The following is a 25,936-nucleotide window of genomic DNA, read 5'->3' on the forward strand; positions in this document are numbered from 1 at the left end:
AAAGCAGTCTGAATAACAAATGCAATATAGAGAGGCTTCCTTAAGTCTATGCACCCACTTTTGCAAAACTTGCAAGCGGCAAGTGGAACACCACTCAGTACTTGATTCTACCTCAATAAAAGGAAAGTACCTTCAGCTAAGTCCTCTAGCTAGTGTATTACTCATGGTGGAGAGGTATTTCACCATCCTTGATAAGGGGACTACTTATACCAAAGTTTAAGAATGGCTGCTCTCTCAACCCACCTCACACACAGGTCAAGGTTTCACCCGCCTGCTCCCTAGCAAAACCCACCTCTCATATCAACGCCGCCTCAACCCTCACCTCTTCACAACACTGTACCCAGATCAATGAAGGAAGATCTGCAAAGATCACGGGCCCCTCTTAAAACTCCCTCTTCCAACTGAGGCCTAAATCTGCACATCCTGTGAGGGTTGAGGGCTCTGGCCAAGAGGCTGACCCCCAGCTCCTCGCTCATAGAAATGCCGCCCTCCCTCCACCTCCGAGCTGCTGCTCACCTACCTACCCCCTCCCGCCTCAGCCCCTCACCTACCAACTCCCCGAACTAAAACCAGGCACCTCCGAGGCGAAAAGGCCCGGGGCACCCGGGAAACCCCAAACTCTACCACAAAGCCCCTCTGGGCCTTCCCAGGGACCCCCCCCAAAACCCACTCGACCTCCGTCGCCAAGTCCTGCCTCAGATACCAACCCCCTCCCTCCGCCGTTTCAGGGAGCCTAGATACCTCCCGGGGCTTCTTCGCCCACCGGCTGCCCCTCATCCCCACAGCCAATGCCGACCCCACAGCATACAAGCAGCAGCCTTTCCCGGAGAAACTGCCCCAGGCCCTGAAGCTCCTTCAGGGACCCCCAAGGCCTCCCTCCCTCCCTCCCTGGAAACCCCTCGCCCCCCACAGCGGCTCCTTCCTCCCCCTCCACTCACCAGTACTTGATGATGGCGGTGACCTGCAGCGGGTTGGGCTGCTCCGGGTACAGGCGCCGGCACTCGCCGTAGATGCCGTGCAGCCCCGGGGGGAAGAGCGGGGGGAAGGGGGCCGCCGCCGTCGCGGGGCCGGGGGGAGCGGGGGCGGCGGTCTCCATGGAGGAGCCTGCAAAGCGGGGCGGGGAGGAAGAGAGGGCGCGCGGGAGCTGCGCACCCCGCGGGGCACCGGAAGGGCCGAGCGAAGGACGGCAGCCCTGCCCCGCATGCACAGCCCAAATGGTCGCTCCCAACTCCCTTCGCGACCCCGGCCCCGAGCGGCGGCGTCCCGCCTCCTCCCGCCTTGACGGGCAGGCGACTTCGCCAATCCCCCGCGCCTTGAAGCCAAAGGGCCGACGCCGCGTTAACCCCTTCCTGAGGCACAAGCCTGACACCTAGCGACCCCCACCTGCCATTGCATTCCCCCTCTGCCCGGGGGAAGAGGGAGGGCTGGGGGGGCAGGAAGAGTCGCCCGAGCTTCAAGCTCAGCCAGGCTGTGGGAACGCAGGGGTTTGTGGCAAAAATTGGGAGAAGGGTGTTGCGGTGTGGGCTCCTCTTGGTCTGAAGCCCCTTTGCCATCTGCTCGCTCTCTGCTATGGGGGTTGGCAGTTGCTCCCTTCCTATATGGGGACTCCGCGCGACGCCAAAGTAGAGGCGACATGAGGTCATTTCAGGATAACAAGCATCAATGATCATGTTTTTCTTATTGTTATTCCACCCTTCCTCCTTCATTACAGGGTCAAAAGAACCTTGTGAGGTTGGTTAAGGCTAAAAGAGTGACAGGTCCAAACCACACCCAGGTAGCATCCAGAATGAGTGGGATTTGAATCCAGGGTTTTTTTAATCATTCTAGTATGACACAGTAACTTTAGAATCAAGCCATCTGTCTCTTAAAAATGATTTAAATTAATTGATCCTTCAGATACATGCTTCTCTATTTTATTTATTTCACGTGTTTGTATACTGCTTCATTGTCAGAATTTCTAAGCAGCGTACCTAAAATTAGGATGAATAAGAACAATTAAAATTCATCATAGAAACCAAAAGAAGACAACACAACACAGGCTTGGGACAGCAACACTCAATGAAACAGTACTTACAAGATATGCTCTGTGATTGGGCTGGGATATAAGGAATCTGGTGGTCTTTAAGATATCATGGACCAAAGTTGCTAAGGGACTTGTAAATACATCAACCTTGAACCTGACCCAGTAATATATGAGCAGCCAGTGCAAGCTTTTAAGCACCAGTATTATGTGCTGAAGTTAGTCTGTCCCCATCAAGAGTCTAGCCACAGAATTTTGCACCAGCTGGAGGTTTTGGACCAGGCACAAGGATAACCCCACATGCAGTGTACTCCAGTAATCAAATCCTGAGTTACCAATTGTTGCAGTTAAGCTATCCCTAACCAAGAATGGCTGTAGTTGACACAAAGATGGATCCAGGAGCACCCCACAAAACCTTTTCTTTCTGCTGCACAACAACCCAATCCAGAAAAGGCAAGTGTCCAATATCCTGAGGAACCACCTACCCACAGTGTCTCCCTCTTCCCAAGGTTGAAGCTCAGTTTATTAGCCTTCATCCATTCCACAACTTCATCCAGGCAAGTGTTCTGGACTGTATTCAGCCTCTCCCAACTCAGATGTCAGAGAGAAATAGAGCAGCCATGTATCATCAAACTTTTGGTGACACACTTCTCCAAAACTTCAACTAGCATCTATATAATTCTCTGTGAACTCTAGTCACATTGTACATCTTTGATTCTACTCCTGCAAAAGATAGGGCTTATTGACATCATAATTCCAGATTGCAAGCTTTTAGTGTTGATTGGTAGTTTCTCTTTGTGAGTTGCATCTGAGATTGCAAATGATTTTCCGTATTTCATCGAGAATAGCACTTTCTAAACGTATATGTTGTGTTATGTTTCAGCCACACTGAGCGGCATAGTATAGCCATATTGGTGGAAGAGTAACAAGGTACCTAAGCATGGCATTTTAGGGTCAATTTTTAAAATATGCACCCAAATGCTTTTAAAAAAAGTTTCATTGCATTAATTTGTTTTACAAATTAGGGGGAAAAAAGGTGAAAAAGTATTTTGGTGTGCATGTAAACACTGCTAAAATGGTACTAATGGGAAACGCATACCAAAGGGAACACATGCCAAAGTGAAGAGGTATCTCAGACGCCTGAAATATTATTGTACTGCCTCTTTTGAAAAGGAAAAAGATAACACTAAGGCAGAGGTGAGGAACATCTGGGGGCCAAATGTGGTCTTCCAGGCTTCTCTATCAGACCCTTGGAACTTTCCTCTGGCAACATCCTCTCCCCAGACCACACCCCTCACAGGCTCTGTTTTGCACTGTGCTTTTGCCCGGCTGGAATGTGTTTTGAACATTGATGATGCTTCTTGCCAGCCCACTGTACAAAGGTAACATTTGCATTTGTTGCCCCACCCCACCCACTTTTGCTTCTGGCCCTGCCCCACACTGGCATGTGTAACCACTCCACCCCAGGGAACGTGGTGCTTGACTGAAAAGGTTTCTCCAATGTGTCCATTGGAAAGTTCCTTAACGAAGAGCGGTAGCTGATTTGGAAGCACCCCCAATTCTGTGCATGTTTGCTCTGAATAAAGTCCTATTGAGACCAATGGGACTTACTTCCCTATGACTGTGCACAGCATTGCAGCATGAGAGCTCAATACAATGTGTGATAAGTCAGTTCGAAAGTTCTTATTCCTAGCGCTCATTGCACAGCTCTTGCAGTGCAATTCTATGCATGTCTACTCAGAAGTAAATTCAACTGAGTACAATAAGGGATGTTTAAAAAACGTGTTTTTACCCTGCTCTTTAGCCAAAGCCACTTCCGGCCTGCCCAGGAGGTGGGGTTGCGGGCTTCACGCCCACCCTACGTGAGCGGGGGCTGGTCCCAGCCCCCGCGAGAGCAGGGGAATCCCGGTCGGGTCTGCCCCCCCCAGCCAGCCCGCCAAAAAGAACAGCCACAAACTGGTAGGAATTTGGCCCTTGACTATGGTGTTCTCTTCGGTTAAGCTCTCACCTCTTAGAACCCTTCTCGATATATACCCTAAGATAGAGGCGGCAAAGTCCCTTAGGGAAGAGTTTCTCTTATGGCTTCAAGATCCTTGTTTCATTACCCCCTAATTCAGGGAACCCCCCCAAACCAAAGAATCAGTTTTGGAAATGCCAACTATTGCAAAAAAGAAATTAAAGAAATTTCTGGCAGGGAGGGTGGCCGGCCCCTTCAGGGAGCCACCTATAGCGGGTTTACTCATTTCACCTTTAGGCATTGTCCCCCAATAGACTCCAGGAGAGTATCCTATGAGCCACAACCTATCCTACCCTGGAGGTGGCTCAGTCAAGGATGCAATACCACAGAAGCCTTGTTCTGTGAAATATGCCTCCTTTGATCAGGCTATAAAGCTTATGCGCAGGTTCAGCAGGGGGGCGCTCTTGGCTAGGTGCGACATTGAGTCGACTTTCCGACTCCTGTCAATTCACCCTGAGGAATTTCTATGGTCGGTTTTAGATTTGAGAGGGCTTATTCCATAGACAAATCTATGCTGATAGGGTGCTCAGTAGCTTGTGCAGCCTTTGAGTCATGTAGTGCAATTTTGGACTGGGGTCTTGGCTTTGGATCTGGTGCTGAAGGGGTGACCCATTACCTTGATAAATCTCCCCCCCCATCATTAGTAATAGCCCTGATTGCGCTTCTCTTTTAGAGGCTTTTACCTCCCTGGCCGAGGAGCTTGGGGTTCCTTTGGTGGCGAATAAAACAGAGGGTCCAGTTTTGACCATAACCTATTTTGGGTATTGAATTGGACACAATTGCACAGACATCCCGCCTACCAAGGGAGAGGCTAGCATTAATTCTGCAACTTCTTCCCCTCAAGAAGATCACCCTTGGCCAGAGTCAATTCACGCTTCGGTCACCTCAACTTTGCATGCTGCGTAGTGTCCCCTGGCCGCCACTTTTGTGGGCGATTGGCTAAGCTGTCAGCGAGACTGCGTGCTCTGCAACACTGAGTGCACCTCTCTAAAGTGGTCAAGTCAGACCTGAAGGTTGGGTTGAAGTTCCTGGAAAAGTACAATGGCATTTGCGGGCTGACGAGTTCAGGAATCACCAGGTATGCTTCTGGACCGACAATCAAACGGTTGTCAGTGTCCTGTCAAAGCAATTATCGCACTCTCCTAGAGTGGCAGATCTGCCCCGGACCTTTGTCCTTTTGTGCTTAGAATTAAACATCTATTTCTCTACCAAATTTACCTCTAGGGTTAACAATGACATCACGGATGCCCAGGCGCAGCAAATTGCCACAGCCATTCCGGGAGCACCTTTGGAGCCTTGGGAACGTGATGTCCTGAAGGGAGTATTAGCTTCAGGAGCCCCGTCCACGCTTAGATCTTACAAATAAATAAATAAATAAATAAATAAATAATGAATGAATGAATGAATGAATAAAGGCTAGGCTTGACACACCTCGAGGCAAATTAGAAAATCCTAGGCTTGACACACCTCCTACCAAGGCTGAAGCTCTGCAATACTTGGTACATTGGAGGGTGCTGGGTCGTGCAGCAAAGACTCTTAAACATCCAGTAGGCGGCAATCTCCCTTTTTCTGTAAGGTTGTTTAATCCGTAGACCCTGGTGTGGACTTCTTAGTGTGAGGGGCACTGTAGGGCTGCTGTTCAGGGAAGTCTTTTTAATGTGTGATATTTTAGTGTATTTTTGGTTTCTATGGAAGCCGCCCAGAGTGGCTGGGGGAAACACAGCCAGATGGGCGGGGTACAAATAATAAATTATTATTATTATTATTGTGGGGCTGGCGCAGGCTGCAGCCTCCTAAAAGTGATGGTAGAAGGCCCTTATGACATTCTATGCCAATTCCAAAATAAATAATTAAATAAAATTAAAATAATAATAATAAAAAATAAAATAAAATGAGAAGTATCTGTTGATCCGAGGACAAGGCCCAGTTATTTTCAGCTGCATACTCCATTGCCTTTGGCGCTATGCGCATTGGCGAAGTGGTTTGTAAGGGCCAACCAGAATCCACTGCCCGGGGTTAGTTTGAGAGACCTGAACTTGTTCAGATCCAATTTAGTCCTGCATGTCCAATGTTCCAAAACCGATCAGCAGTAAAGGACACTAAACATTTCATGTACGTGAGAACAACCGTCTCAGGTCCATTCCTTATACATTTGGATGCCTCCCGCCTTGCGCGGCATCAGTCCACGCGCGTTATGCAAAGGGAGATTGCTGCCTGCGGTTTATCCTCAGCTGAATTCGCGGCTAACTCCTTTAGGATTGGGGCCGCCACCACAGCATTGCATTTGAGACTCTCAGCTGAAAGGATGAAGGACTTGGGGGCAGTGGAAGTCTGATGAATTTGAGGGATATATTCGTAAGAGCTTGTGACCGTTCACAGTATACCTGACCTGGCTTTGTTACCTTCTTTTGCTTTCAGGTGACGTGCATATTTGGAGTATAGGCCCTGCACCGTCCACTGGGATAGAAACCAAGCTGTTAACGGGGACCTAGGGTGCAGGAGCTATGAGGGCGCACATCTGGATAATCGGGCACAGCATTGTGCATTGGGCCAGGGCCCGCGCCATCAATTCCAGTCTCGGGCCGCACCTTAACTACATCAATATATCTTGGATGTAGCGGAGGGGAATGCGCTGGGCCGAAATGTTGCCCGCAATTAGGGCCAGAGCGGCAGCGGAGGGCCCCCCAGATGCTTTAGTTATCCACTTTGGCGAAAAGGATTTAGCTTACAGAAGGTAGTCGACTTGATGTGGCATATCTTTGAGGAACTTAAGGCCTCTTATCCAAACATCACCATTCTTGGGGCCTTGTTGATGGAAAGCCAGGTTTGGTGGGAGAGCAGGTGCCCGATAGCCACAAATAGGGCTAGGAAAGCCTTGGATCGGGCGGTGGTGCGTAGAGTGGCAGCCCTGGGTGGGTGGGTCATTGACCACCCGGGCAACTGCGAGGCCCTCTACCGGCTTGATGGCGTGCATCTTTCGGATGCGGGGAATGATATTTGGCTTGATGGCGTGCATCTTTCAGATGCGGGAAATGACACGTGGCTGACTGATATAGCAAAGGGAGTAGGGGATTGGTTTCAGGCATGAGAGTATTGGCGGTGAGCGATTGCTCGTGTGGCGGTAGGCAATGGTAAGAAGGGGTTAAGAGGATGGGGGGGGGAGGAACGCCATCACCTCCCCCCAGCGACCGAAGGGTGGTCCATTAAAGGACTCTGGGGGGCGTGGCCCTGTCCGAAGCCTATGGAGGTGAGGGCCAAAGGCACGCCCCAGAGCGGTGACCCGGGGGAGCTCCTAGTCGACGTGCCTCGGCAGGAGACTCCCCCGATATAAGGTTAACCCTTCCCTGTGTCTCCAGCAAATGGGCTGGAGCCGGATAGTCGTTAGGACCAATGCCTAAGCCAATGCCTCTCATTCCTGAAATTCAATAAAGTTGTGGCCTAATTCGCCCAATTAACCTTAAATTATGGTGTCTCGTGTCTTTATTTATCCTGGTGGGGGGTGGGAACTCGCCACGCAAACATAGCTCCCAGGGCAACATCGACCAGTAAAAAATAAGGCAATCCCCACCCTCGGGCTTACAATCTAAGAAGTCACAGCACAAAAATGAAAGGGATTGGCGGGGAAGAGGGAAAAGGCAACTCAGTGACAAACTTCTCATGCGCTCTTGTTGACAGGGAGCAGGGGAAGCAAATCTCTAGAATTGGTCTTTCTTTAGCTGATAGATGAGGTATTACTCCCTGGAAGGTATGCATAGCATTATAGTCTAAGTGTGCATAGGATTATAGCCTTAGTTACTGGGTTTCTGATCATTGTTTCCAACCCCCAAGGCAATGTACACATCACCTTTCAAGCATGCAAGCAAACCCTTAGCAAATAAATAGCAGGGCAGTTAGAAACCAGTATATTTATACCTCCCAAATAGACAACAGTACTGCCCCTGTCTTTTTGGTAACACACCTAGGTTATGACACACGTGCATTCATAAGAGAGGTTTTGCTCTCATTTCGTGCATGAAATGCAGTGATGAACCCCCTGGGATCAGTGACCTCCTGGGATATTTTCTGTAGTGTCCTGCATGTTTCTGTTCTGTTGTCTCCCACTCCCTGCACCCTACTGTTCAGTATCTGTCGTAGGGGGCAGACAAACCTGGCATGTTTAAAGCATACTAAGGACTATGTAGCTTAGCCTCACCACAGCCACAAATTAGAAAACTACGGGAAGGAGCCCTACATGTGTTTAGAGGTCCTCCACGTAAGGGAATAGCCTAACTGGCTAGCTCATAGTCCCACTACCTTCATACCATGCATGTATTTAACACATGAGAGGGTTTGTGTGAACCTTTCTTATATAAGGTCAGTAGACAAGATTGGATGGATTTCAATGACATCAGTATGCTGATAATCAGCTATTGTCCTTTTTCTCTGAATCAGATTCTGCGGTCTCAGTAATTACACAGTGTGACTGCAGTTGAGGACTGAAAACAAGCAAACTAATTCAAGATGTATCCATCCAAAGACATAATGATGAACATAGGAGAGGGGAGCAATTGGGTTTCCATCACTATCAATGGAGTTTAGCCCTTCCCACCTTCCATTATCTATAAAGGTAAAGGTAAAGGGACCCCGACTGTTAGGTCCAGTTGCGGATGACCCTGGGGTTGCGGCGCTCATCTCGCTTTACTAGCAGAGGGAGCTGACGTTTGTCCGCAGACAGCTTTTCCGGGTCATGTGGCCAGCATGACTGAGCTGCTTCTGGCGAACCAGAGCAGCGCATGAAAATGCCATTTACCTTTCCGCCAGAGCGGTACCTATTTATCTACTTGCACTTTGACATGCTTTTGAACTGCTAGGTTGGCAGGAGCAGGGACCGAGCAACGGGAGCTCACCCCGTCACGGGGATTCGAACCGCTGACCTTCTGATCGGCAAGCCCTAGACTTTATGGGTTAACCCACAGCGCCACCCGCGTCCCGTCCCATCGTCTCCATCATCTATAGATGATGGCTTTATGACCTATTCTGGATAGGATTTCCATAATTGGGCGGGGGGGGCGGCAATTTTATCAAGCAGTTTCCCTGAAATGCTTCTGGATCTATAGCTGAGCTGCAGGAACAGAAGAGAAGCAAAATCACTTGTTCCCAGAAACAAAATATTATAGTCTTGAGTGCTTGGAAAGTGCAGCATTCCCACAACAGAAGTGCAACCTAGAGCAGTGGTTCCCAATTATCTAATTACTGAAGACCCCCTATTTTTCAAAAGCCATGCCACAGACCCCCTAGTTTGTAAATTTTGATAACTCCATGGTAGTTACCTCTGCAAAGCAATTTTTAAAAAAACAAAGTGTGGGGTAGCCCCTAATAAGCAAAGGATTTTAGGTATACTAAAAAAACAGACCATACAACTTGTGATATTACTATACCAAAATGGCCAAAAAAAAATTAGTTGAGGGTGAGGCAAAAGATGGAGCCACAAACCCCCTGGGTATATTTCGTGGACCCCTAATTGGGAACCACTGACCCAGGGGAAAGGCACTAATATCTCAGCCAGCAAATGAGTAACAGCCATGCAATTGTAAAACATTGCTTGGAGAGGTCCCCACCATACCAATGCTGTGTAGCATTTATGGAACCATCTCTGTTTCTCAGCAGCAGCCTTACAGCCCCAGAGTAGGGACAATGTGAGTCCTGAAGGATGAAGAGCAAATTTCTAGCATTCATTGTTCCAGTGTGGAGGGATCTGAATGAGCTCCTCATCTTTCAGGAGAAATCATGAGATAATTTATCTTTCTTCTCCAATCTAGTGCCCTCCAGAAATTTTGGAATACAATTCCCATCATCCCTCACCATTTTCCAAGCTGGTTGGGGATGATGGGAGCTGTAATCCACAACATATGGAGGGCAGCAGGTTGGGGAAGGGTACTGTAGTTTCAGTAGGATGAGTGGCCGCTTTGCCAGGGCTAATGAAGTCATAAGTAAGACACCAGCCAACTCACAATGAGAGCTGAATGATCCCACGATGTCATTCTACCCATTTTCTCCAAATACAACACCAAGCCAGCAGCTGAAAAAGGCCATGGTGCCTTCCTTTGCAAAAGCTTCCATGGGTGGAGGTTTGTTTGGAGAAGGCAATAGGCTTCCCATGAGAATGGCTTTCCTCCTGTTGTAGGGATAATAGCTCATAAAACTGCACATTACATGTTTATTTTATTGGCTTCCTGAGGGAAATCAGCATTTTGCTGGGGTTAGGGATGAAGTTGATCATATGCACAAATAAGAACAATTAATTTAACAGCAGGCAGGCAGCACAGCAGGAAATGGAAAGGCAATTGGACACACAAGACAGTGGTTCCACCCTGGGTAATGGGGGGGGGGCACCTGCAGGAGCACAGGAATATTTTACTGAGCCCAATATGCTTTGAATATAAATCCTCCTTCAGGGGTACTATACAATACATAGAATACAAAACTATACTGTATCATAATCTAGGTTTGATCTTTGCCTATGATCTGACAGGAAAAAAGACTGTGAAAAGGACAAATGCGCACACTTGGTGTTTTCTTAGGCTAAAGTCCTAAAGACACTTACCCCTAGAACTTGAACACAAAGGGACTTACATTAACATACAAAGGAAGGTATTGTAAGAGGTGGAAGACCTGGACTGAAATGTGTGTGTGTGTGATTTTTGTTGATCTTGTTGATGTGCAGAGCGATACTAAGCTTTTTTTACTGTGCTGTACTGTGTTCAGTGCAATTTAATCCCAAGAAAGTGTACATATAAACCTGCAACCTTAAAAATGTTAATTTGATATCTTCAGAATACATATTCATAAATCACACTAGTTGGATTGCATATTTGGAGTATTTTAATTTCAGTGTACACTAATTATTATGGCTATTGGTCTGCTAACAAATGTTTTGTGACATTAATTTGCACAAAAATTCATCTAAATTGGAAAGTCTATTGAATCATTGATTGTCAATGCAAGTTGGCAATCTTCCAAGAGGATTCCATGAATCCAATATGCCTGGTATAGCCAGAGAATACTTTTATTGGTTGTGATACTATCCGCCCCACAACAGTTTGAATCCAGTACAGTGGTACCTCGGGTTATATACACTTCAGTTTACAGACACTTCACAAATTAAGTACTTAACCTGAGAACTTAATTCGTTCTGGAGGTCCGTTCTTAACCTGAAACTGTTCTTAACCTGAGGTACCACTTTAGCTAATGGGGTCTCCCGTTGCCGCTGCGCCACAGTCGCTCGATTTCTGTTCTCATCCTGAAGCAAAGTTTCTTAACCCAAGGTACTATTTCTGGGTTAGCAGAGTCTGTAACCTGAAGCGTCTGTAACCCGAGGTACCACTGTATTCCAAATTGCTGGTTCTTCCTGAATGCTTTCCCCTCCATTAACTTAAAGTCACATATTTCTAATGGTTTTTATTTTCCTCACATCATCCAGCTTCTCACATTTTGTAGAGAAGCAGATGGTTTCAAAACTGGTATTCCCCCACTCCGGCAACAGAAAAGCATTGCCATATATATGAGCTTTAGCGGGAGAATCCATTATACCCCTTCCAAAATTGGGTGGGGCGATTGTGGGGAGAAAGACTACATGGTTGCTTTGGGAGGGCAGGATGTTCAAACCGTCGAGATTGTCATAATAGAATTTTATTATTCAAAATGTTACAGACCTAGAATTTGAAATTATGAAAAATATATTTGACAGCGTGTTCAGGGAGGTGAGAGATAGTCTAGAAATCAAACATATTCAATACTAGAAATTGGCACAGTCCAAGTTTATAAATGTCAACCAAGCAATGCAGATTAAAGGAGCACGGCAATGATCTGTGCATTGGGCGGATTGCACAAAGAACTCATGCTGTCAGGCTCACACAATGGAACTACAGTTCCCACAATCCACCGCGAAGAAAAGCCTTCGGGCCCAGTGCAAGTACACTTTCGGAAGAGTAACAGAAACATCACGTTAGGGATATAAAATGAGTAGCAGACGGATCCCTTCAACTTCCGGGTTCGAATCACGCTTTGTTAAATGATGAAAACTAAGATTTTACTTTGTGACTCAGGCTACCTCCAACTTGGGATAACAATACTGGGTGTAACATGAAATGGGGTTATATGCTATCTTGCAATATTCTGAATTCGCAGTAGACAAAGACATATAATACAACTCTTCCCTTGTCTCCCGAGACAGACGGATGGCCAACCAACCTAACGGGGCTATAAAGAATTATCCGCTGTAGCCGGACTCTAACCTGCCGTGTTCAGAAGGATCTTCATTGCACGGATGTTGAAAGCCAAGCTCTCCTATCCGCACCTCTGCAGTATATGTAATGCACTACATTTTCATTGGCATTTGAATCGTCAGGACTATAGTTTTAACAAGGTAGAACAATATTTAAATGCACAACTTTTTTTATTTTTTAAGGATGAACTCCTCTCTTGGCTGCTCTGTTCTGTTTGCGAGTGGACGCGCCAAGGCACAGTCGCGCAGCTACCTTAAAGCTTTGATTTCTCACTTCCGCCCCAAGGCCATGTATTATACAGTATTTGATTTCCTATCGGAAACACGAAACGACACGTTCGAGCAGCGCGATGGTCCCCTCTACACTTTCTATCTCTCCCTGAAACCCCGGGCGAGCCAACGGGAGGAGGGTTTTCCTTTCCCTCGCCATGAAACTCGGTTTCCCAGTATGCTTCGCTTCGCGTCCCGAGCATGCGCTTTGCCGCCTGCGGTGTTGCTTTGCTTTGGCATTGACTGAGGCGGCGGCGGCGCGCGGGCGCTCGCCATGGAGTCCTACGATGTGATCGCGAACCAGCCGGTGGTGATTGATAACGTGAGTCCGGCCCTGACTGGGCCCCTCTGTGCTGTGGCCCCATGAGGAGGTGGGGGCGGGGGAGATCTGCCGCGATCCCTGCGGGCTGCCGGGGCCTTGGACTCCCCCCTGGAAGCCGTTCGGTGCCCCCTCCTCTTCCCAGGAGGCTCCCCCTTCCTTTTCACCCGGTCCTTCCTGCACCATCACCTGCTTCCCGAAGCTGGTCCTTCTTCTCTCCCTTTCGATGACACAGCCCGGGTTCCCATTGGCTGCTTCCTCTGCCAGTCAGTCGCTGGGCGGTGCATTGCCAAGAACAACAGAGCCTTAATTAAGGGGTAGTTCACGCCCTTGGGGCTTCTTCGTCCTCTGATTGGCTCCTTACGTTGCTACTCGCTTGGGTTTACCCACTCAAGCCTTCAGGACCCCAGCTTGTCCCGCCTTTTTGAAGTTCATTGGCTATTATTGAAGATTAGACTGTGCTAGTTGGTCTTCTTGACCCTTAAATTTCGCCTGGTTTGTTATGATTGGTTAGTGGTGGAGAAATGAGTACGGTATGTGTCTGGTGATGTTCTTAAGAGTGTAGCCTCCTGTGATGCCTCCGTTGTGGGTCCTGCTTTCCTCTGGAAGCCAATGTCCATTCTCCCAGCAGGCATTTCTGCAGGTGGAAACCAGTGTTAGATGTTGCCTCTGGTTCCAACATGATGTGTTCTGTATTAAGAACAGTGCTTCCCAAAATGCCTTGAAAAACCACCAGTTACATATTCCTTCGACACCTTTATCATGGGCCTTTATTCAAACAATAACTCTAAAGGGCTGGCAGGGGTGATAAAACAGGCTGACTATTCAGCAAAGGGTTGTTGTTTTTTTACTGTCAAATGGTGGGTAAATTTTATGAAATAATAAAATACCAAAATGAGTAATATTCCCTTTATTCTCCTTAATCACGCTGCCTCTGCTGACCTTTACGCTTCTCATTTAGAAGCATGAGCGTTTATCACCCACCCACACACCCAGAGAGGCTTCAGTGCTTTTTCTTCATTCTGTTTGGCCTTGGGCAGTACAGTTAATTTTTCTGCACTTTCATTGCCTGTTTGCTAGTATGAGGGCTTAATCTGTCAATATAAATATGTATATAAAGCTTCCTCTGAAATCTCTGGAAATGCAATCCTTTCTTACTAATGTTCTGCATTAATGGACTTTCTAGAGGTGCGTGCTAGGTAGCTTGTTAAAACTGACATTATTTCTCTCCTGTATCCAGTGTCTCCTAAATATTTAAATAGCTAATAGATGAGGCCATCATCAGAAGGCACATGACACAGCAACCTTGCTGAAGCTGAGCACATGTAGTCTTAGTCAGTGCCTGGATGGAGATTTTTGGAGTACTTTACACATACCACCTCAAGGGCAGAGAGTGTGATATATTAAATAAAAGATCATTTGGCTTGTAAGCTTATCATTTTCCCCAGATCCCCCCTCAAAAAAAACACCACCACCATGCTGAGGAATCTCTTAAGGATACTGTGCTGCTAATGCTATTGAGGGACAGAAGAGCAGTAAATTAAAACTGTTCATAGATCAGGAAATTTAATCTATGGAAGGTTTAGGGATGGAAGAGTATTTTTGTTCACTCCACCAAAACCTTCCCACCCATTTGATGGATCATGATCATAACATAGACATGTGGATTAGTTTGCAAGGATAATTTACTCCAATTTAATTTAAAAGCAACAATAGGATGGTCCAAGGGCTTCTTTGGCTCTTTTCTTTTTTGACCATTGGAGCAAGTAGAAATGGTTTTTTTAAAGTAAATAAGCAAGGGATACCTTCAGACTACCTTGTAACTGCCCCATAATTTTTTTTAAAAAAATTGAAAGGTGTGCAGATTTATTTAGGATTTTGGAAGTGTCTGGGTATCTGAATGGATTGAATGGATCTATGACAGAATGGACGTACTGGTCTACTTGCATGCCAGAAACATGAACTGAATTAAGACCATTCTGTACATTTCCATCTGGAGTGAGGAATCTCTGGTCTTCCCACTGTTCCTAGACTCCAGTTCCCATCAGTCCCAGCCAGCATATCCAGTGGTTAGGGAGGATGGGAGTTGTAACTGGGCAACATCTGGAGAGCCACTGGTTCTGCATCTCTGATCTACATTTTCTGAAGTGCTTTGCATGCTGTTTTTCCAAGGGACTTGCAAAAGCAGATGTTGCCCAGATATGTGCAATGATTCTGTATTCTGTTACGTTACTAGGACGTAGGATCTTTGGCTTCAGTGTATAAGTCATATATCTGGTTTTATCCACTGCATTATTTCTGTTTCTTGAATGCACTCTGCAACTTAACTGGACTGGATGAGAAGAGTGGAAATAGGAAATTGCTCCCTCTGGTGGTCACTTACGACATGGAGATTCCAAACACATTTACAGTACTATCATGGAATTTTTGGGGTGTTTTGCCATTGTTTGCACAGATTGGGATGGTTACAGATAAATCACTTGTGCTACATTTAGGCTGATGCACTGTTTGGTTTATTTTTACCAGAAATATTACAGGAACTGAAGCACCTTACAATAATGGTCTGTTTTTCTATAATTGTCTTCAATTTTTTTCTGCTCCACAGGGCTCTGGCATGATTAAAGCTGGCTTTGCAGGTGATCAGATACCCAAGTACTGCTTTCCAAACTAGTAAGTAGCTTGGTGCACAATTCTGGATTATATTATTGAGGCTCCATGAATTCCATATCAAGTGCAGTGCCTATTGTGGAGAAGAGTAGGTCTTGGGTTCTACGCTGGCTCTGAGACTTGAAACCACAAGCTTCTCAGATCTGCCCTGACTGGCCTAATACAGGGGTGTGGTGGAGCAGAATTCCTTAATACTAAGGGCTTTGAGATTCTCTGTAATAGCTGCTTGTGGGTTTTGTATCCTTGGATATTCTTTTCAACTACAAACTGACCCTAAGTCCTCAACTCAATACTATATTATTTCTGTACTGAGATTTGCATATGACACATCTCCCAAGGCTGTTCAAGTACTACTTCTTAATCCGTGGTTCTGGGATGGTCTCAGCAGTAAACTGAGGAATAAATTGTACTGTTCAATCTGTTCCTTGTGTTGTGAGATTATTTTTTCCACTATGTCTTACAGCGTGGGCAGACCAAAGCATGTTCGGGTTATGGCTGGAGCTTTGGAAGGTGACATTTTCATTGGACCAAAAGCAGAGGTAAGGCAGCTGTATTGTGCTCCTCTGTCCTTGGGTAAGGCACCTGAAAGGGAAAACCTGTCCCCTCTCTTTGGTTCAAGCCTTTGCCTTACCATCACTTGCCAGTCATATGGTTCTTCTGATAACAAGTTCAGGATTGGGACATCTTGCCCAGAATACCAGGTCACATTAGAAATATCTTGGAGTCTGAAGGCCTTTAGTTTATCTGAATGCCTTGTTTATGCTTAACAGCTTGCATAACATGTGCACATGTTTGTTACGCAGTAGGGCACCTCTGATGTGTATCATTTCTGTTGCCAGTATAATTTACAATTCAGGCCCAGTAGCTGCTATGGACTGGGGAACCTGTGGCCCTCTGGATGTTGTTTGACTACAACTCCAGCCATCCCTGACCATTGCTTATGCTGGCTGGGGCTGATGGGAAATGGAGTCCAATATCATCTAGAGGGCCTCAGCTCTCTGAGTTCTGGGTAGGTTTTGGGAAATGGTTGTTAAGTCAGTCCAGATAACAGTTTGTGTTAAGATTAATCACTGAATATCTCTGCTTGCCAAAGTCCAGAACTGATCAAATCAGTGAAAAGTGAATGCACTAATGGAGAAGAGCTGATTTCAGGACAAAGTTCCTGATCAGTCTAGCATGTGCCCTGTCACCACCTGACTCTTCCATGGCCCTTGATTTTGAACCGTGAACATTCAGAATGAAGGAAGGACAATGGCTACAGTAGCCACCTTCATATTTGATTCTCTGTTTCTAAATAGAAGAATAGAGATTCTCATTAACATTGCTTCCATACTGTCAATAACATATTCCATCCTGCACAAGAGGAGTGCTATTATTATTATTATTATTATTATTATTATTATTATTATTATTAAAATGGTGCTTCTCAGTGGGGTTCCTGGATAGTAGCTCCATTAAGAAATGATCTACAAAGTATCCATGATGGACACAGCAGGTGATTCATTTGGCCTTCCCTCTGACTTGTTTTGTTTTTTGCTTTTGCTTTGGCAAGGAGCACAGAGGCCTTCTTTCCATCCGCTACCCTATGGAGCACGGCATAGTGAAGGACTGGAATGACATGGAACGCATTTGGCAATACGTGTACTCAAAAGACCAGCTCCAGACCTTCTCTGAAGAGGTGAGCTAACTCTATATCCACAAGCCCCAAGTGGCCAAACAAAGAAAGCCTCCCTCCCGTATCTGGTTTGGTAGAAGTGCTTTGCACCCTCACTGCTTTCTGTACTTGGATTTTCCATTCTTTATCATCTATCCACATCATAACTATCCCACATACAGCTCCCTGTACTCACTAACTCAAGTATTTAAATATATATATATTGGGGATGTCAAGTTTACAGGGTTTTAAGATATGTTTGATGTAATGTGATTTCACTGAATTCTTAAAAGTAGCTTTGTAAGCTATTGGATGTTGGATGAATGGGTAGTAAATAACCACAGAAAAGAATTAAAACGAAATAAGGCAAAGTTCATTGAATCAAAACTTAATGGAGAAGAGCATTTGCCTGGCCATTTGCTTTAACTTGGGTTGTTTTTCCTAGTGCCACTCTGCATTTCAAACGTTTTTGCTTGACTGTTAGTCCCCTTTCGCACGAAGCACTCTGGAGCATGTTACAAGGGGTGGGGCAAACACCTCCAGAATGACAACTTATTCAAGATCATTGTGAACCTGGCTAAATTTCCCTTCTTTCAACCTATTGCAACTGGTGACAAATTCTTCCACTGTCGTATAAAGTCTTGGGGTTGCCTTTTCATTGCTTTGGGAGACCTGGAAACTTCCATAGGATCACTGGCAGAGCCCTACCAAGCCAAATCTTTTGTGTCCCCAACCACCAGCATCCCGTACTCCTGACGGAGGCTCCCCTGAACCCACGCAAGAACCGTGAAAGAGCAGCTGAGGTTTTCTTTGAAACCTTTAATGTGCCAGCCCTGTTCATCTCCATGCAAGCTGTGCTTAGCCTGTAAGTACTTTCCCCCCACCCCTTTTGCTTTCTTGGAACTCTCTTTCATGGAAGAGAGGGCTATTAATGGCTACTAGCCAGGATGGCTATGCTCCACCTCTTTTGTTCATGCTCTGTTCCCTGGTTTCCCACAGGAATCTGGTTGGCCAATGTGATTATAGGATGCTGGATGGGCCATTGGCCTGATCCAGCAGGCTATTCTTACGTTCTTTGGAGGAGAAACAATTTTTTTGCAAGGCAAAACAAGGGTTTGCATGGGGTCTGTTTTCCCTTAAGAAAGCGGGCTGGCCGGGGTGACTAGCTTGTGTAATCGTGTACATTTTTACTCAGCAGTGGGCCGCATTGTGTTCAGAAGGGCTTACTCTCAGCTAAGTGTGCACAGGATTGCATCCTGGATCTTGTCAAAGATTACGTCGAGAAATGCTGGCTTCTTGACTAAATGAATGCTCAGGTGTCTATTTGTGTTAGAATTTATCACCATTGTTCGTATTCTGTGTCAATTCTAGTTTTGTTCTCCAGCCTATCACTTTTTCAGAGCATATCTGTATAGTATAAACTTTCTCCCTTTGTTGTCTGAGCCAATGAAGTATCACCATCAGTATGTTTTTGTTTTTAAAGATAGCTCCTTAGTTCTAGAGAAGTCAGAATAAATTAAGTTGTCCTGGAGTAACAATTACCTTAGGAAATGGCGTTGGGGAGCCCCATTAGTTAACGTTGACTTCCGCAAATTCTGTTTTGTGTGTGTGTTCTGAAACATATTTCCTTTCTGCAGTTATGCGACAGGGCGAACTACGGGAGTGGTGTTGGACTCTGGGGATGGGGTCACCCACGCGGTTCCTATTTATGAAGGCTTTGCCATGCCCCATTCCATTATGCGGATTGACATAGCCGGCCGTGATGTCTCTCGTTTCCTTCGTCTTTATCTCCGGAAGGAAGGCTACGACTTCCACACGTCATCTGAATTTGAAATCGTCAAAACCATCAAAGAGGTGCCTGGGTGCCCTTAGTCTTCTGTGGGAACTGAGCGCTGTAGACTGGGATGGGGTGCCACACCTGGTGTATCTCACCATATCCGGCAGGGTCTGTGTCGAGATTTCAGGAAGGCTTGGGAAGAGAGGGCTGCTGCAGCTGCAGGTGCCTCCTAAAGCTGAACTTTGAGCTCCAGTGCAGAACTGCATTTTCCCTGCTCTTCAACGGTACCTTCCCTTAGCACTAGGTCTATCTCTCAGACAGAAAGGGAAGACCAATCTGTGTTCAGAAAAATGACATGATACATCCCTTCTGGGGCTATCTCTCTTCAGAACATAGGTGTGAGATAACAAGTCCGAACGCTCCTTCATGCCAGAAACTTTCTACAAACTAGCACATCCAAAAAAATGAACATAATCCTTCTTGCTAGATTTCGATGGTCAGAGAAGTCTTTTTAAAACCTACAAAAAGGGGGGAAGCTTTCAAACATGACTTCTCCCCACCACCACTTTCTGAAATGGTAGTTTTAGGAAGACTTCCAAACATGCCCATGTGCTGACACATATACATAGTGCAAACCCTTTCATAGTAGATGTCATTGAAAACAGTGTGTCCTATGCTTGGCATATTGTGGGAGACCACTGGTTAGCAATCTCATGTATAGAGTGCTATTGTGTCTGGGCCAAGAGTAATGTGAGTATTCTCACCAGTGTTTGTGTCTAGAGTGTCTTTTAAAAGAATGTGCTTGACTGACCACCACACTCTGCTTGTCTTTCTTCCACAGCGGGCCTGTTACCTGTCAATAAACCCACAGAAGGATGAGACATTAGAAACCGAGAAAGCTCAGTACTACCTTCCAGATGGAAGCACCATTGAGGTTTGTGCAGAGGCGGCCCTGTTGGAAGTCAGATGTTGCTAAATAAGCCTCAGTTATTATTCTACAGATCAACAGACTGGTTAGGAATTGTGGCTGTTGTCTGCCTTTAGGCCTGTGGTGTTCAACATAGGAAGTCTTCCTGTGAAAATTTCTGGAGGAAGAAAAAGCTCCAGCCCAAGTGTTTCAAGTGTTATAATTGGACCCTGAGGCAGAGTATATTGGCAGGTCCCTCCCTACCCAGCATTCTAGTTTTCTTGCCTTTGGTGACTTTGTTCCTCCTCATTTGCTGTGTCAGCGGACACTGGTGAGGCTTAATGAATCCCCCTGGCTAACTGTGGGGAAGTTCCTTCTGTGGCACAATGGCTCAGTGCATCTGACGGTTAATCAGAAGGTTGGTGGTTCGAGCCCACCCAGGGACAGCTGTGGGTGGGCAGGATTCCTGCCTTGCAGGGGTTTGGACTTGATGACCCTCAAAGTCCCTTCCAGCTCTATGAGTCTATGAGTCTATGATTGCTAACATGGAGTGCAGGTGTGGTTTATTCTAAAACTCAACAAAGGTGTCTATATATAGTCAGTTAAGTTCCCTTCTTGTTGATTTCCTAGGCATCATATCTGAAATAATCTACTTTGCTAGCTGGGTCACTGTTGTTTTTTATTAAACTTGGAAAAAAGCTTGTTTCTTAACTTGATGGAATCTAATATGACAATGTTTGAGACTTGGCTTTGATAAAACAGACTCTTCCTCCAATATATTTGTTTTTTAAAGTTGATAGACCAGCCCTGCAAACAAGCTACTAGTCAGTAAGAATTTTCACCAGCTCACTTCCCTACAAATACGTATGTTAGTAATTGGTGGTGCCATCTCGACAGGAATGTTTTCTTCACTGGGAGAGCTTTCTTGAGTTTGTCTGCTCAAAAAGGCTGAGGTATATGACCTTTGGCTCTGAGCTTCTACATGTATATCACTTCAGGCAGAGGGCCTTCTCAGTAGTGGCGCCCGCCTATCTGACTTTTAGAAGACATCTGAAGGCAGTTTTTAATGTTTAATGTTTCATTGCTTTATTATGATTATTAATATTCTGTTGGGAGCTGCCCAGAGTGGGAGGGGAAACCCAGCCAGATGGGCGGGGTATAAATTATTATTACTAGTAGCAGTAGTAGTAGTAGTAGTATTCCTCACTATCAGCACATAAAGACTGCTTATATAGGAACAAGAAGGCCCACGTTCTCTTTTGTGCTGTTTGCAGATTGGCCCTGCCCGATTCCGAGCCCCTGAGTTGTTGTTCCGGCCAGATCTGATTGGGGAGGAGTGTGAGGGGCTGCACGAAGTCCTGGTTTTTGCCATTCAGAAGTCGGATATGGACTTGAGGCGGACACTCTTCTCCAACATTGTCCTCTCTGGAGGCTCAACACTCTTCAAAGGTTCTTTCTGTTGGTTCTTTGCCTTTGGGGGACATGCTCGGTGCTTTGAGCTTAACTTGACACTCCTTTCTATCCCTTCTTCCTTGAAGCTAGCAAGGTTTACATTAGCTTCCCAGGGGTGAGGATGGGCAGAAGGAACTCCTTATGGTTCCTTTCCTTGGGGAAAGGAGAGTTGCAGAAAGATGCTGGTTTCAGCCCAGTTGGAGGAGAAGGGGCTTTATATGCAGGCTGGATATTTGAAGAAATAGTGTCAATGGCTTCTCCTCATGTCTTCTATATAATACCAAAGGGACATCATTATTCTGCCCTGCTTTGTGGATTGACAACACCTTGCCATATAGTAAGCAACCCCCCACTTTCTGGTTCTCTTTCCAGGTCAGTGTTTCTGTAGACCTGGAAGCCTGAAGTATGCCCCAACTCGTTAAATATTCTCTTTAGTGAGGGGCATGGGCAAGAAATGGAGCACTGCACCATCTGTAGTGGAGGCTGCAGGCTCCTTGTCATTACCAACTGGGTGGGAGGCAGGGAGAGAAGCGAACAGAGGGGGAGATTCCTCCACCACCAGCAAGTCCACAAATCAAGCCCTTTGGGGATGCAGGGCCTCCATTGATTGTGGGGGAAAGAAGCCAGAATCATAATCAGCTGCCTTGAAACTGAAGTTGACTTTTGTCTTTGGTTCAGGTTTTGGCGATAGGCTTCTGAGCGAAGTGAAGAAACTGGCCCCCAAGGATGTCAAAATCAGGGTAGGTAGAGTTTTCTCTAGGCTTTTGCCACTCTGAGGGTAACCCATGGTATTCTCAGCAGAACTGGGTCCCTGTGGAAGATGGGATTTGATCATCTCTATCTAGTGGGTGCATTAGTTGTTCAGTGTGAGCAGTTCCTCTGTTAATGGCCGTCTGCAGGGTTCTCTTCTCACACTTGTCTTTCCGCACAGCCCGTTTGCAGTAATGTGCACAGTGGTATGGAGACAGCACTGGAATCACTGCTCTGTGCTTTTAACTCAAAGATACCCAGACACTTCCAAAAGCACTCATTCCAGAGGTTTAGCTGTCCTTTGCAACAAAACTGGCAGAGTCGCATGATACCTGAAAGACCAGCATATTTATTGTGGCAAGGTTTGGGGAGCCAAAGTCCATTTTGACATATGCAAAATATCATGGCTTCTTCTGTGGCTTCTGCAGTCGAAATGCAACCCAGAAAGGCTGCAGAGAGGCTCTCTACCCTAGACTGCAGACCAGTTAGATGGAGCATAGCTAGGACTGATGGGAAGTGATGGCAATAATATGCTAGGGAAGAGCTTGGTGAGCTTAGATTGTGGAGAATACTGGCTCCAACTAAATCCACCTTTTATTTCTCAGATATCTGCTCCTCAAGAGAGATTATATTCCACATGGATTGGGTACGTACAGCATCAGTCCACTTGCTGTGCTATGAAAGCTCTCACGAATTCAGGTGGAGGAGGAAGTGACTTGCAGCCAGTGCAAAGGGAGAATCTGGCCTGTAGTCATAGCCAGTGTAGTGTGGATGATTACATTTTTAATATTTATTGAATGCCTTAACCCACCCTTCACCGTAAGGTCCCAGGGTGGGTTACCATAATAGAAAGAGACAAAATTAAAACCAGTTAAAAGTAATTTCCATTAGCCACAGCTAATTACTATAGTTGTAGAGTGATGTGGTGGCTGCTTTGGAGGAGGGTGAAACTGCACCACAACTTGAGGATGCTGCCGAGAAGAGGAGAGATACCCTAGCAGGGCAGTCTGTGTGTCCTCCTAACAGGGATGGGGCAGGTTGCTGTTGCTGCTGTAGAAGCGCAGCATTCTTTATCGTGTCTGCCTTTGGGGAATCATTTCCAATTTCTTTGTCTTTTGATGAACTCCTACATATCTTCTGCAACAAGATTTTGGGGCATGTTGTGGGGTGACGAGTTGATTCGCCCAGAGCCCAGGAATCCATGGCGGCCTCAAGAACTGAATGCCACCTGGAATGTCCCCTGCACGTGCACATGATATGAAAAGATGAAGGAGGGCCACCTCTTCTGGCATTAGTGTTGAGAAACCTCCCAAAAAAACCCCGTCAGTTCTCCAGAAGACAGTTTGAATACAAGTAACTGTAGGAGAAAGGGAAAATAGCCACATGGCCAGCCGAGGCCTAGCTGACTTCCTTGTCTGGTCTTCCCACAGAGGCTCCATCTTGGCTTCACTGGACACATTTAAGAAAATGTGGGTTTCGAAGAAAGAATACGAGGAAGATAGTTCCCGGGCAATCCATCGAAAAACCTTCTAGCCTGGCAGCATTCTGGGGTCTCCTTGGAGCGTCGTTCCTGTTCGCAGCTCACTTTCCTGAGTCAGTGTCTGAGGAGCTCCCCGCTGGTGTGTATGTGTATGGGTAGATGAGTGCCAGCATGCCCTGGACTTTCCCGAGGGAAGGGAAGGCTGGGGTTTCGGCTTGACTTTTGATTGGTTTTGCAGGTGGCAAGTGAGAAATTGGAATGAACCTGTGGGCAAGCTCTGTTCCCTTTTCAGCTGGCCCATAGACTTTGTTTTGGGGGTGGGGAGGGGAGTACATTTGTGTTGCAGAAGATGGCAAGTATGGCTGTGGAGCTGAGCAACTTAGCAGGATGAAAATGAGAGTGCGGCAAAGCGGCCAGTGCATAGGGCTCCCAATGACTGGTGGAAGAACACGGGCCACGTTGAAGGTCCGTCATGGAACTCTGAGCACAGCAACTGACTACGATCTAGTTCCTCTCAGTTGCTCAGCAGTCGTTTTTTAGATGGCCAGTTCATCGCCTCCCCCCCTCTACTTTTAGAATTCTCTTGCACACAAAAGAGGATAAGCACATTCCAAGCTGTTACAAACCCATTTACGGCAGTGTGTGTGTGTGTGTGTGTGAGAGAGAGAGGGGGGGGGGAATCTGTAGTATGGTGTGTGAGAATCTGGACCACAGCAGGATGGTTGGAGCAGTTAATTTTAGGAACTAGTTTGTAATGCATGGTGTAGAGCAGAAACACCCTTCCCTTTTTACGCTAGACAGTCCTTCCATTGGCATCTGGTGATGAGACAGTCGTCTGTCATGCAGCCAAGTGCCCAGGGCCACTCTGCAATGTGGCCTCATTCTCTCTTCCTTCTGCCAAGCCCCTCCCCTGCCTCATGTGTGTTCTCACGGTTTACAGTGTTCATTCTTTCCAAAAGGCCGAGGCTTTATGCCCATGTCACAATCCCCGCACAAAGGGGCTATTCAGCCATGCTTGCTGGGAAGCCCCGTAATTGCTCTTAGAATTTATTTATTGAAAGCTTTTGATGGTAACTGATCTACTAACTGGGCCCAAAGTTAGTTTCCCCCATTTTTATCTGTCCTACTATCTACTACACGTCCTGTTTTAACATGTGCACCGGCACTGGGAATACCATACTTGCTTAGTAGCGTTGGGTCAGTCCTGCAACTATCCCTGCTCCTTAGAGTACCCTGTTACTTTTGGAGTGGCTGTTTCCATGAATGCACCGCAGGATGAAACAACAAACTCAGTTAGAACACTAGGAGTTGAGTAAGAGGCCTCCAGAGGGAGGCTGTCATCCCAGAGTTAATTGTCCTTTGACTGCTTCAGTACTGCTACAGAAATGGAATGGAAAAATCATCTGCTTTGAATCGAATTTTTTATTCTTTTTTAAAATATACACATTTGGTGCTTCTTATTGTAAAAGGTTATTTTTGTTGTTTTAATGCTGCTGCTGAAAACCAAATATTTCACATTCTTGGCCACTTAAGTGTTAGAAGATGAGACAGCAGGAAACAAACATTTTGTCTCTCTGTTGGAAGAGAAATTTCAATAGGAAGCGAGAGTGCAGGGGACTCAAGAAATCCAAGGTGGAGGCAAAGTATTGTCCTGTTTGTTACCACTGATTGATTTTGAATGTGGACCCCTTGTGCTTTAGCTGCAACCTTCAGCTTTGCCCTTCAACTCATCAGCTTTCTCAGAAAATGTCATGAGGATTAGAATAGGCCATTTAGTTTGTTAGGAGCAGCCCAAGCCCCTTCAGTGCTCGAAGCTGCAGTTGTTGTCTGGCCTAAGGGATGGGGACATCTCATAACCTCTCCTACACAATAGATAGGTAGTTAAAATGCAGTGCAAATTTTGTGTATTATGCAACACACACACACACACACCCAGTGTTAAAAAACCTTGCAAATAAAAATGTGAGGTGATAACAGTGACAATACCGTGGTGCCCCGCAAGATGAACGCCTCGCAAGACGGAAAACCCGCTAGACGAAAGGGTTTTCCGTTTTGGAGGCGCTTTGCAAAACGAATTTCCCTATGGGGTTGCTTCGCAAGACGAAAAAATCTTGCGAGTCCCCGCGGGTTTTTTCCGCTCCCCCCCCCTTTTCCTAAGCCGCTAAGCCGCTTATCAGCTGTTCCACTGATAAGCTGCTTAACAGCTGATCGCTGAAAGCCGCTAGACCGCTGTAGCGCTAATCCGCTAAGCTGTCAATGGGCTTGCTTCGCAAGATGAAAAAACCGCTAGACGAAGAGAATCGCGGAACGGATTCTTTTCGTCTTGCGAGGCACCACTGTATAAGCTTTCCTAGTCCTTC

General features: G+C 46.2%; 2 protein-coding genes across 3 annotated transcripts in view; one reads left to right on the forward strand and one right to left on the reverse strand.

The window, feature by feature from the left end:
* Positions 1–1,210, reverse strand: part of SUFU (SUFU negative regulator of hedgehog signaling) — a 69,482-nt gene extending 68,272 nt beyond the window's left edge. For both annotated transcript variants that reach the window (XM_053389360.1, XM_053389359.1), the window contains exon 1: positions 939–1,210. In XM_053389360.1, the coding sequence (XP_053245335.1) occupies positions 939–1,096 (158 nt within the window). In that variant the 5' untranslated portion in view covers positions 1,097–1,210. The remainder of the gene's footprint in view (positions 1–938) is intronic.
* An 11,556-nt stretch (positions 1,211–12,766) lies between these two features.
* Positions 12,767–25,036, forward strand: ACTR1A (actin related protein 1A). The gene is made up of 11 exons (XM_053389361.1): positions 12,767–12,892; positions 15,495–15,559; positions 16,020–16,095; positions 17,109–17,234; positions 17,951–18,075; positions 18,848–19,064; positions 19,829–19,921; positions 21,169–21,343; positions 22,025–22,086; positions 22,702–22,742; positions 23,527–25,036. The coding sequence occupies exons 1-11, from the start codon at positions 12,845–12,847 to the stop codon at positions 23,627–23,629; spliced, it is 1,131 nt and encodes a 376-aa protein (XP_053245336.1). The 5' UTR covers positions 12,767–12,844; the 3' UTR covers positions 23,630–25,036.
* Positions 25,037–25,936: the final 900 nt, after the last annotated feature.

Source organism: Podarcis raffonei, chromosome 5 (genome assembly GCF_027172205.1).
Source record: "Podarcis raffonei isolate rPodRaf1 chromosome 5, rPodRaf1.pri, whole genome shotgun sequence".
NCBI lineage: Eukaryota > Metazoa > Chordata > Lepidosauria > Squamata > Lacertidae > Podarcis > Podarcis raffonei.

Coding starts and splice junctions, on each gene's coding strand:
- ACTR1A (XM_053389361.1), top strand. CDS start 12,845: ATGGAGTCCTACGATGTGATCGCGAACCAGCCGGTGGTGATTGATAAC. Junction 17,235..17,950: donor TCCAGACCTTCTCTGAAGAG/GTGAGCTAACTC, acceptor CCCAACCACCAG/CATCCCGTACTCCTGACGGA. Junction 22,087..22,701: donor CCAAGGATGTCAAAATCAGG/GTAGGTAGAGTT, acceptor TTTATTTCTCAG/ATATCTGCTCCTCAAGAGAG.